At 36.2% G+C, this 14,791-nt stretch overlaps 1 protein-coding gene across 2 annotated transcripts in view; it reads right to left on the bottom strand.

Moving 5' to 3' along the window:
- Nucleotides 1-14,653, bottom strand: part of pi4kaa (phosphatidylinositol 4-kinase, catalytic, alpha a) — a gene marked incomplete at its 5' end in the record, with an annotated part of 44,411 nt that extends 29,758 nt beyond the window's left edge. For both annotated transcript variants that reach the window (XM_079235460.1, XM_079235461.1), the window contains 4 exons: nt 86-174; nt 1,051-1,144; nt 1,715-1,831; nt 14,555-14,653. In XM_079235460.1, the coding sequence (XP_079091586.1) occupies nt 86-174; nt 1,051-1,144; nt 1,715-1,831; nt 14,555-14,653 (399 nt within the window). The remainder of the gene's footprint in view (nt 1-85; nt 175-1,050; nt 1,145-1,714; nt 1,832-14,554) is intronic.
- Between the last annotated feature and the right edge of the window lie 138 nt (nt 14,654-14,791).

Below are 14,791 nucleotides of genomic sequence, written 5' to 3'. Positions count from 1 at the left end.
CACACACACACACACACACACACACACACACACACACACACACACACACACACACACACACACACACACACACACACACACACACCTGTCCTCGGTAGGTCTCATCCCGTTGGGCAACGTCTGAGAGGAGAGTCACGAGACCGAAGGTGAAGTTCTCTGCGACAGGAAGCGTCTCTGCAAAACAACAAAGTTCAGCAAATCATTATGCTTAACTTAAAGCGTACAGAATAACACACGATTAAAGCTAATATCACATGATTAAAGCTAATATCACATGATTAAAGAAAATATCACATAATATCACATGATTAAAGCTAATATCACATGATTAAAGCTAATATCACATGATTAAAGATAATATCACATAAAATCACATGATTAAAGATAATATCACACGATTAAAGCTAATATCACATGATTAAAGAAAATATCACACGATTAAAGCTAATATCACATGATTAAAGCTAATATCACATGATTAAAGATAATATCACACGATTAAAGCTAATATCACATGATTAAAGAAAATATCACATAATATCACATGATTAAAGCTAATATCACACGATTAAAGCTAATATCACATGATTAAAGATAATATCACATAAAATCACATGATTAAAGATAATATCACATGATTAAAGATAATATCACATGATTAAAGATAATATCACACAATATCACATGATTAAAGATAATATCACATGATTAAAGCTAATATCACATGATTAAAGATAATATCACACAATATCACATGATTAAAGATAATATCACACAATATCACATTATTAAGCTAATATCACATGATTAAAGCTAATATCACATGATTAAAGATAATATCACATGATTAAAGATAATATCACACAATATCACATGATTAAAGATAATATCACATGATTAAAGCTAATATCACATGATTAAAGATAATATCACACAATATCACATTATTAAAGATAATATCACATGATTAAAGATAATATCACACAATATCACATTATTAAAGATAATGTCACATGATTAAAGATAATATCACATATCACACATCGCCACCTCTTCCTTTGCGTTCTGAGCTTTCTTCAATCCACTGGACTTTAGGAAGTCCTCTGAGCAGCCCGAGGACGTACGGCACGATGGCGTCTTTGTGCTGCAACACAAGCATTAACAGCACGTTAGCGACAGCGGTCAGAACCAGTCTGACCAGTGGCTTTCCAGGACTTTAAACCTAATGTCCATGACTTTAAACCTAATGTCCATGACTTTAAACCTAATGTCCATGACTTTAAACCAAATGTCCATGACAAACATTTAGTGAAATCTGGGTGTAAACAATAAAAAGTGAGTAAATGTAGTATTTAAACTAACAATGAGAACACAAAGCATACAGTAAACCTTAAATGACTCAAATGAATGAGACAATAGTTTGATTAAAAGAATAAACATTTATATAGATGCCTGTATGTATGCCTGCTTATATTTTGAGTCTTTCTTTTAAAAGCATATTCATTATTTCAAAACTCAGCAGTAAATGAACGACATGAACACATGAATATAACACATTTACATGAATACATGAATATAACACATTTACATGACCTTTACTAAACTTTGGGGATTTTATTTTCTTTCAGGGACTTTTCCAGGCCTAAATAACATTTTAAACCCCATGACAGTTCCAGGTTGTGCATAACCGTGGACGCTGAGCGACGTCGTTCACCTGCAGGTCCGACTCCACCAGAAAGACGCCGAGTGCGATGACGGCATCTCTCCGCCTCTCGTCCAGCTGGAAGACTCCTCTGAAGTCCACGGGACACATGCACTGCAGCTTCTGCACCTGAGAGGACGACACATCACAATGCTGCTGACTCCAGCTGTTTGGATGAAGCGATCTTAAAGAAGTCCCATCGCTCACGTCTGGGCTCCATTAGCGATGAGCATTCCTGAAACTAAATGTGCTGCAGGAATCCAGCCAAACCAGCCTTTAGCATTAATTAGCTGAGCGATGGATTTATCCACCGTTTAAACATTTAGTTTTATGCGATACGCAATGCAGAGGATGCCGATGGTGGAGCGCTAACATTGGATTAAAAAAGCTAAAGATGAAGAGATTTGGGGTCCAGTTGGTTGTACGCCGAAGCTTAACTTGTCGTGGTTGAGCGGCAACGACCTAAACCTCTTATTGAGGCCGGAAAAAGAACATTTTAATGAAAAAGTAGTTGAACAAAGCCGGTAAAATACGATATGTTCTTAAGTAGCAACGGCTGTTCTGGCGCCGACTGAAAGGAGGTTATTGTACAAACAATGAGCCTCTGTGCTGAACCAAGCCGAGCTTTAAAGTTTACCACTCAGATCACAAACTAAACGGCAATAAATCGATCAAGTTGATGGACTGGAACTCAGTTGGAAACCATTTCAATATGCTAAGATGAAAGCGTTTGATAGCGAACTGAATATGTGGTGGTTTTAAAGTTCTGGGCGTTTCCTTTTTTCAGTTTCCTGATATTTTACAGACTGAATGTTAAGTGATTTAGAGAAAATAATCAGCAGAATATTCAATAAAAAAAACAGTAATTGTATCGTGTGCTAAATGTGTGCTCATGCACATTTAAAAAGCTTTGCATGGACATCAAACCAAAGCAGAAACAGAAGGACGTGCATTAAAATAATACAAAGGGGTGACTTCTCCCTGTGTTATTGCTACCGCAGTTATTTCATCACACTTCCTGTTTTCAGTTCAAAACCATTTCCCCATTCTTCTAACCTCGCTGATGTATTTTCTAATCACTTCGAAGGTTGTGGCCCCGACCCACAAATCAAAACCTGAGTGAGCATCAGTCCGTTTAACTCTTAAATAATTATCCTGAACATTTCTGCATCAGGGAATGTTTCACAAGATGAAAAGATCACATCTTCTGGGTGGGACTTTAAGGTGCGTCTGTCTGCCCCGCTTAATAACAAATCTCCTAACACATAATAATAACAGCTTCATGTTGCACACACACAGAGACCAGCTAGTCCAGACTGGACTGCGCCGCGTGAGCACAACATATACGTAAATACATGAGGTTTATTTCATTAGAGGTGCATATTAATAACAAGAAGTAATAGCAAAAGCAAAAGCCACTGTCACAGTGAACGTGGGACTTTAGTTGGTGGTCCAGCCTCTCAGTTAAAGCTCTTCATCCATTATTGATCGCTCCAGTCAGACACATCAACAACTCGTCACTCGGAAAACGCTGCGATTAGTAAAAAGATCCATTTATCCATCCCGTATCAGTATGATCTAAATTACCCGCAGAAATTAATACAATTTAATAAACTGTTTGTTTTATTAAATGAGGAATATTGGACACTGGACCGAGAGGCAGTTTGTTGCAGACTAACGGTTATTACCGTCATGTTATAGGACTACAACTAACCTTATTATGTCATGTTACAGGACTACAACTAACGGTTATTATGTCATGTTACAGGACTACAACTAACGGTTATTATGTCATGTTATAGGACTACAACTAACGGTTATTATGTCATGTTATAGGACTACAACTAACCTTATTATGTCATGTTACAGGACTACAACAAACGGTTATTATGTCATGTTACAGGACTACAACTAACGGTTATTATGTCATGTTACAGGACTACAACTAACGGTTATTATGTCATGTTATAGGACTACAACTAACCTTATTATGTCATGTTACAGGACTACAACTAACGGTTATTATGTCATGTTATAGGACTACAACTAACCTTATTATGTCATGTTACAGGACTACAACTAACGTTATTATGTCATGTTATAGGACTACAACTAACCTTATTATGTCATGTTACAGGACTACAACTAACGGTTATTATGTCATGTTACAGGACTACAACTAACGGTTATTATGTCATGTTACAGGACTACAACTAACGTTATTATGTCATGTTACAGGACTACAACTAACGTTATTATGTCATGTTACAGGACTACAACTAACGGTTATTATGTCATGCTACAGGACTACAACTAACGGTTATTATGTCATGTTACAGGACTACAACTAACCTTATTATGTCATGTTATAGGACTACAACTAACCTTATTATGTCATGTTACAGGACTACAACTAACCTTATTATGTCATGTTATAGGACTACAACTAACCTTATTATGTCATGTTACAGGACTACAACTAACGGTTATTATGTCATGCTACAGGACTACAACTAACGTTATTATGTCATGTTACAGGACTACAACTAACGGTTATTATGTCATGTTACAGGACTACAACTAACGGTTATTACGTCATGTTACAGGACTACAACTAACGTTATTATGTCATGTTACAGGACTACAACTAACGGTTATTATGTCATGTTACAGGACTACAACTAACCTTATTATGTCATGTTACAGGACTACAACTAACGGTTATTACGTCATGTTACAGGACTACAACTAACGGTTATTACGTCACGTTACAGGACTACAACTAACGTTATTATGTCATGTTACAGGACTACAACTAACGTTATTATGTCATGTTACAGGACTACAACTAACGTTATTATGTCATGTTACAGGACTACAACTAACGTTATTATGTCATGTTACAGGACTACAACTAACGGTTATTATGTCATGTTACAGGACTACAACTAACGTTATTATGTCATGTTACAGGACTACAACTAACGGTTATTACGTCATGTTACAGGACTACAACTAACGGTTATTATGTCATGTTACAGGACTACAACTAACGTTATTATGTCATGTTACAGGACTACAACTAACGGTTATTACGTCATGTTACAGGACTACAACTAACGGTTATTATGTCATGTTACAGGACTACAACTAACGTTATTATGTCATGTTACAGGACTACAACTAACGTTATTATGTCATGTTACAGGACTACAACTAACGTTATTATGTCATGTTACAGGACTACAACTAACGTTATTATGTCATGTTACAGGACTACAACTAACGTTATTATGTCATGTTACAGGACTACAACTAACGGTTATTATCGTTATATTACAGGACTACAACTAACGGTTATTACGTCATGTTACAGGACTACAACTAACGGTTATTACGTCATGTTACAGGACTACAACTAACGTTATTATGTCATGTTACAGGACTACAACTAACGGTTATTATGTCATGCTACAGGACTACAACTAACGTTATTATGTCATGTTACAGGACTACAACTAACGTTATTATGTCATGTTACAGGACTACAACTAACGGTTATTACGTCATGTTACAGGACTACAACTAACGGTTATTATGTCATGTTACAGGACTACAACTAACGTTATTATGTCATGTTACAGGACTACAACTAACGGTTATTACGTCACGTTACAGGACTACAACTAACGTTATTATGTCATGTTACAGGACTACAACTAACGTTATTATGTCATGTTACAGGACTACAACTAACGGTTATTATCGTTATATTACAGGACTACAACTAACGGTTATTATGTCATGTTACAGGACTACAACTAACGGTTATTACGTCATGTTACAGGACTACAACTAACGTTATTATGTCATGTTACAGGACTACAACTAACGTTATTATGTCATGTTACAGGACTACAACTAACGTTATTATGTCATGTTACAGGACTACAACTAACGTTATTATGTCATGTTACAGGACTACAACTAACGTTATTATGTCATGTTACAGGACTACAACTAACGGTTATTATGTCATGTTACAGGACTACAACTAACGGTTATTATGTCATGTTACAGGACTACAACTAACGTTATTATGTCATGTTACAGGACTACAACTAACGGTTATTATGTCATGTTACAGGACTACAACTAACGGTTATTATGTCATGTTACAGGACTACAACTAACGGTTATTACGTCACGTTACAGGACTACAACTAACGGTTATTACGTCACGTTACAGGACTACAACTAACGGTTATTATGTCATGTTACAGGACTACAGCTAACGGTTATTACGTCATGTTACAGGACTACAACTAACGGTTATTATGTCATGTTACAGGACTACAACTAACGGTTATTACGTCATGTTACAGGACTACAACTAACGGTTATTATGTCATGTTACAGGACTACAACTAACGGTTATTACGTCATGTTACAGGACTACAACTAACGTTATTATGTCATGTTACAGGACTACAACTAACGGTTATTATGTCATGTTACAGGACTACAACTAACGGTTATTACGTCATGTTACAGGACTACAACTAACGGTTATTATGTCATGTTACAGGACTACAACTAACGTTATTATGTCACGTTACAGGACTACAACTAACGGTTATTATGTCATGTTACAGGACTACAACTAATGGTTATTATGTCATGTTACAGGACTACAACTAACGGTTATTATGTCATGTTACAGGACTACAACTAACGTTATTATGTCACGTTACAGGACTACAACTAACGGTTATTATGTCATGTTACAGGACTACAACTAACGGTTATTATGTCATGTTACAGGACTACAACTAACGTTATTATGTCATGTTACAGGACTACAACTAACGGTTATTATGTCATGTTACAGGACTACAACTAACGGTTATTACGTCATGTTACAGGACTACAACTAACGGTTATTATGTCATGTTACAGGACTACAACTAACGTTATTATGTCATGTTACAGGACTACAACTAACGGTTATTATGTCATGTTACAGGACTACAACTAACGGTTATTACGTCATGTTACAGGACTACAACTAACGGTTATTATGTCATGTTACAGGACTACAACTAACGGTTATTATGTCATGTTACAGGACTACAACTAACGGTTATTACGTCATGTTACAGGACTACAACTAACGGTTATTATGTCATGTTACAGGACTACAACTAACGGTTATTACGTCATGTTACAGGACTACAACTAACGGTTATTATGTCATGTTACAGGACTACAACTAACGGTTATTATGTCATGTTACAGGACTACAACTAACGGTTATTACGTCATGTTACAGGACTACAACTAACGGTTATTATGTCATGTTACAGGACTACAACTAACGGTTATTATGTCATGTTACAGGACTACAACTAACGGTTATTACGTCATGTTGCAGGACAACAACTAACGGTTATTATGTCATGTTACAGGACTACAACTAACGGTTATTATGTCATGTTACAGGACTACAACTAACGGTTATTATGTCATGTTACAGGACTACAACTAACGGTTATTATGTCATGTTACAGGACTACAACTAACGGTTATTACGTCATGTTACAGGACTACAACTAACGGTTATTATGTCATGTTACAGGACTACAACTAACGTTATTATGTCATGTTACAGGACTACAACTAACGGTTATTATGTCATGTTACAGGACTACAACTAACGTTATTATGTCATGTTACAGGACTACAACTAACGGTTATTATGTCATGTTACAGGACTACAACTAACGGTTATTACGTCATGTTACAGGACTACAACTAACGTTATTATGTCATGTTACAGGACTACAACTAACGTTATTATGTCATGTTACAGGACTACAACTAACGGTTATTATGTCATGCTACAGGACTACAACTAACGGTTATTATGTCATGTTACAGGACTACAACTAACGGTTATTATGTCATGTTACAGGACTACAACTAACGGTTATTACGTCATGTTACAGGACTACAACTAACGGTTATTATGTCATGTTACAGGACTACAACTAACGTTATTATGTCATGTTACAGGACTACAACTAACGGTTATTATGTCATGCTACAGGACTACAACTAACGTTATTATGTCATGTTACAGGACTACAACTAACGGTTATTATGTCATGTTACAGGACTACAACTAACCTTATTATGTCATGTTACAGGACTACAACTAACGTTATTATGTCATGCTACAGGACTACAACTAACGTTATTATGTCATGCTACAGGACTACAACTAACGGTTATTATGTCATGTTACAGGACTACAACTAACGTTATTATGTCATGTTACAGGACTACAACGAACGTTATTATGTCATGCTACAGGACTACAACTAACGTTATTATGTCATGTTACAGGACTACAACTAACGGTTATTATGTCATGCTACAGGACTACAACTAACGTTATTATGTCATGTTACAGGACTACAACTAACGGTTATTATGTCATGTTACAGGACTACAACTAACGGTTATTATGTCATGTTACAGGACTACAACTAACGTTATTATGTCATGTTACAGGACTACAACGAACGGTTATTATGTCATGTTACAGGACTACAACTAACGTTATTATGTCATGTTACAGGACTACAACTAACGTTATTATGTCATGTTACAGGACTACAACTAACGGTTATTATGTCATGTTACAGGACTACAACTAACGGTTATTATGTCATGTTACAGGACTACAACTAACATTATTATGTCATGTTACAGGACTACAACTAACGTTATTATGTCATGTTACAGGACTACAACTAACGTTATTATGTCATGTTACAGGACTACAACTAACGGTTATTATGTCATGTTACAGGACTACAACTAACGTTATTATGTCATGTTACAGGAGTACAACTAACGGTTATTATGTCATGTTACAGGACTACAACTAACGGTTATTATGTCATGTTACAGGACTACAACTAACGTTATTATGTCATGTTACAGGACTACAACTAACGTTATTATGTCATGTTACAGGACTACAACTAACGGTTATTATGTCATGTTACAGGACTACAACTAACGTTATTATGTCATGTTACAGGAGTACAACTAACGGTTATTATGTCATGTTACAGGACTACAACTAACGGTTATTATGTCATGTTACAGGACTACAACTAACGTTATTACGTCATGTTACAGGACTACAACTAACGGTTATTATGTCATGTTACAGGACTACAACTAACGTTATTATGTCATGTTACAGGACTACAACTAACGTTATTATGTCATGTTACAGGACTACAACTAACGGTTATTATGTCATGTTACAGGACTACAACTAACGGTTATTATGTCATGTTACAGGACTACAACTAACGGTTATTACGTCATGTTACAGGACTACAACTAACGGTTATTATGTCATGTTACAGGACTACAACTAACGGTTATTACGTCATGTTACAGGACTACAACTAACGTTATTATGTCATGTTACAGGACTACAACTAACGGTTATTATGTCATGTTACAGGACTACAACTAACGTTATTATGTCATGTTACAGGACTACAACTAACGGTTATTATGTCATGTTACAGGACTACAACTAACGTTATTATGTCATGTTACAGGACTACAACTAACGTTATTATGTCATGTTACAGGACTACAACTAACGGTTATTATGTCATGTTACAGGACTACAACTAACGGTTATTATGTCATGTTACAGGACTACAACTAACGGTTATTATGTCATGTTACAGGACTACAACTAACGTTATTATGTCATGTTACAGGACTACAACTAACGGTTATTATGTCATGTTACAGGACTACAACTAACGTTATTATGTCATGTTACAGGACTACAACTAACGTTATTATGTCATGTTACAGGACTACAACTAACGGTTATTATGTCATGTTACAGGACTACAACTAACGTTATTATGTCATGTTACAGGACTACAACTAACGTTATTATGTCATGTTACAGGACTACAACTAACGGTTATTATGTCATGTTACAGGACTACAACGAACGTTATTATGTCATGTTACAGGACTACAACTAACGTTATTACGTCATGTTACAGGACTACAACTAACGGTTATTATGTCATGTTACAGGACTACAACTAACGTTATTATGTCATGTTACAGGACTACAACTAACGGTTATTATGTCATGTTACAGGACTACAACTAACGGTTATTATGTCATGTTACAGGACTACAACTAACGTTATTATGTCATGTTACAGGACTACAACTAACGGTTATTATGTCATGTTACAGGACTACAACTAACGTTATTATGTCATGTTACAGGACTACAACTAACGTTATTATGTCATGTTACAGGACTACAACTAACGGTTATTATGTCATGTTACAGGACTACAACTAACGGTTATTATGTCATGTTACAGGACTACAACTAACGGCTATTATGTCATGTTACAGGACTACAACTAACGTTATTACGTCATGTTACAGGACTGCAACTAACGGTTATTATGTCATGTTACAGGACTACAACTAACGTTATTATGTCATGTTACAGGACTACAACTAACGGTTATTATGTCATGTTACAGGACTACAACTAACGGTTATTATGTCATGTTACAGGACTACAACTAACGGTTATTATGTCATGTTACAGGACTACAACTAACGGTTATTATGTCATGTTACAGGACTACAACTAACGTTATTATGTCATGTTACAGGACTACAACTAACGGTTATTATGTCATGTTACAGGACTACAACTAACGTTATTATGTCATGTTACAGGACTACAACTAACGGTTATTATGTCATGTTACAGGACTACAACTAACGTTATTACGTCATGTTACAGGACTACAACTAACGGTTATTATGTCATGTTACAGGACTACAACTAACGTTATTATGTCATGTTACAGGACTACAACTAACGTTATTATGTCATGTTACAGGACTACAACTAACGGTTATTATGTCATGTTACAGGACTACAACTAACGGTTATTATGTCATGTTACAGGACTACAACTAACGGTTATTATGTCATGTTACAGGACTACAACTAACGGTTATTCCGTCATGTTACAGGACTACAACTAACGTTATTATGTCATGTTACAGGACTACAACTAACGGTTATTATGTCATGTTACAGGACTACAACTAACGTTATTATGTCATGTTACAGGACTACAACTAACGTTATTATGTCATGTTACAGGACTACAACTAACGGTTATTATGTCATGTTACAGGACTACAACTAACGGTTATTACGTCATGTTACAGGACTACAACTAACGGTTATTATGTCATGTTACAGGACTACAACTAACGGTTATTATGTCATGTTACAGGACTACAACTAACGGTTATTATGTCATGTTACAGGACTACAACTAACGTTATTATGTCATGTTACAGGACTACAACTAACGGTTATTATGTCATGTTACAGGACTACAACTAACGTTATTATGTCATGTTACAGGACTACAACTAACGGTTATTATGTCATGTTACAGGACTACAACTAACGTTATTACGTCATGTTACAGGACTACAACTAACGGTTATTATGTCATGTTACAGGACTACAACTAACGTTATTATGTCATGTTACAGGACTACAACTAACGTTATTATGTCATGTTACAGGACTACAACTAACGGTTATTATGTCATGTTACAGGACTACAACTAACGTTATTATGTCATGTTACAGGACTACAACTAACGGTTATTATGTCATGTTACAGGACTACAACTAACGGTTATTATGTCATGTTACAGGACTACAACTAACGGTTATTATGTCATGTTACAGGACTACAACTAACGTTATTATGTCATGTTACAGGACTACAACTAACGGTTATTATGTCATGTTACAGGACTACAACTAACGTTATTATGTCATGTTACAGGACTACAACTAACGTTATTATGTCATGTTACAGGACTACAACTAACGGTTATTATGTCATGTTACAGGACTACAACTAACGTTATTATGTCATGTTACAGGACTACAACTAACGTTATTATGTCATGTTACAGGACTACAACTAACGGTTATTATGTCATGTTACAGGACTACAACGAACGTTATTATGTCATGTTACAGGACTACAACTAACGTTATTACGTCATGTTACAGGACTACAACTAACGGTTATTATGTCATGTTACAGGACTACAACTAACGTTATTATGTCATGTTACAGGACTACAACTAACGGTTATTATGTCATGTTACAGGACTACAACTAACGGTTATTATGTCATGTTACAGGACTACAACTAACGTTATTATGTCATGTTACAGGACTACAACTAACGGTTATTATGTCATGTTACAGGACTACAACTAACGTTATTATGTCATGTTACAGGACTACAACTAACGTTATTATGTCATGTTACAGGACTACAACTAACGGTTATTATGTCATGTTACAGGACTACAACTAACGGTTATTATGTCATGTTACAGGACTACAACTAACGGCTATTATGTCATGTTACAGGACTACAACTAACGTTATTACGTCATGTTACAGGACTGCAACTAACGGTTATTATGTCATGTTACAGGACTACAACTAACGTTATTATGTCATGTTACAGGACTACAACTAACGGTTATTATGTCATGTTACAGGACTACAACTAACGGTTATTATGTCATGTTACAGGACTACAACTAACGGTTATTATGTCATGTTACAGGACTACAACTAACGGTTATTATGTCATGTTACAGGACTACAACTAACGTTATTATGTCATGTTACAGGACTACAACTAACGGTTATTATGTCATGTTACAGGACTACAACTAACGTTATTATGTCATGTTACAGGACTACAACTAACGGTTATTATGTCATGTTACAGGACTACAACTAACGTTATTACGTCATGTTACAGGACTACAACTAACGGTTATTATGTCATGTTACAGGACTACAACTAACGTTATTATGTCATGTTACAGGACTACAACTAACGTTATTATGTCATGTTACAGGACTACAACTAACGGTTATTATGTCATGTTACAGGACTACAACTAACGGTTATTATGTCATGTTACAGGACTACAACTAACGGTTATTATGTCATGTTACAGGACTACAACTAACGGTTATTCCGTCATGTTACAGGACTACAACTAACGTTATTATGTCATGTTACAGGACTACAACTAACGGTTATTATGTCATGTTACAGGACTACAACTAACGTTATTATGTCATGTTACAGGACTACAACTAACGTTATTATGTCATGTTACAGGACTACAACTAACGGTTATTATGTCATGTTACAGGACTACAACTAACGGTTATTACGTCATGTTACAGGACTACAACTAACGGTTATTATGTCATGTTACAGGACTACAACTAACGGTTATTATGTCATGTTACAGGACTACAACTAACGGTTATTATGTCATGTTACAGGACTACAACTAACGTTATTATGTCATGTTACAGGACTACAACTAACGGTTATTATGTCATGTTACAGGACTACAACTAACGTTATTATGTCATGTTACAGGACTACAACTAACGGTTATTATGTCATGTTACAGGACTACAACTAACGTTATTACGTCATGTTACAGGACTACAACTAACGGTTATTATGTCATGTTACAGGACTACAACTAACGTTATTATGTCATGTTACAGGACTACAACTAACGTTATTATGTCATGTTACAGGACTACAACTAACGGTTATTATGTCATGTTACAGGACTACAACTAACGTTATTATGTCATGTTACAGGACTACAACTAACGTTATTATGTCATGTTACAGGACTACAACTAACGTTATTATGTCATGTTACAGGACTACAACTAACGGTTATTATGTCATGTTACAGGACTACAACTAACGTTATTATGTCATGTTACAGGACTACAACTAACGGTTATTATGTCATGTTACAGGACTACAACTAACGGTTATTATGTCATGTTACAGGACTACAACTAACGGTTATTCCGTCATGTTACAGGACTACAACTAACGTTATTATGTCATGTTACAGGACTACAACTAACGGTTATTATGTCATGTTACAGGACTACAACTAACGTTATTATGTCATGTTACAGGACTACAACTAACGTTATTATGTCATGTTACAGGACTACAACTAACGGTTATTATGTCATGTTACAGGACTACAACTAACGGTTATTACGTCATGTTACAGGACTACAACTAACGGTTATTATGTCATGTTACAGGACTACAACTAACGGTTATTATGTCATGTTACAGGACTACAACTAACGTTATTATGTCATGTTACAGGACTACAACTAACGGTTATTATGTCATGTTACAGGACTACAACTAACGGTTATTATGTCATGTTACAGGACTACAACTAACGGTTATTATGTCATGTTACAGGACTACAACTAACGTTATTATGTCATGTTACAGGACTACAACTAACGGTTATTCCGTCACGAATCTGATTTGAATCCATTCGTATTATAAAACAGTGACGTCACACTGTTTCTTGCGTGCACGGGCCACCTTGATATCGATTGTCGGGAGTATTGATTATTGATTCCGACGGGAGACGTCAAGTCCTCGGCTTTAAGAAGAGAAGATTAAAACGGAGCCGCCATTGCGTCTCTACGTGACATGTCCTCCCTCTTTAACCCTCACGGGAGCACACACCTGGCGGAGAGGCGAAGTTTAAACACGGGCCTTTGACGTCTTTCGACAGGTAACTTTAAGCTCGTGCCCGTCGTCGTTAAGCTCATCGGTTACCTTTTCTATCGGTGCCTGCCGGTGAGCCGCCAGAGACCGCGCCAGAGACAGCACGGTGTTGAAGTAGAAGCCCCGGCTTCCCGCTCCGTTCAGAGACATGTTTTTAAAGACGCCTTAGCACCGCCACGAGACCACAAACATCTTCTTTCATTCGGTCCCGACGAGCAGCGGCGGCGCGCATCCACCAACTACGGCAAGCGCGAGGCATCAGAAAAGCGCGAAGCAAGGTCACGGTGC

This window comes from Taurulus bubalis (genome assembly GCF_910589615.1).
Source record: "Taurulus bubalis genome assembly, chromosome: 19".
Taxonomy (NCBI): domain Eukaryota; kingdom Metazoa; phylum Chordata; class Actinopteri; order Perciformes; family Cottidae; genus Taurulus; species Taurulus bubalis.
This window is presented reverse-complemented; position numbering and strand designations above follow the sequence as displayed.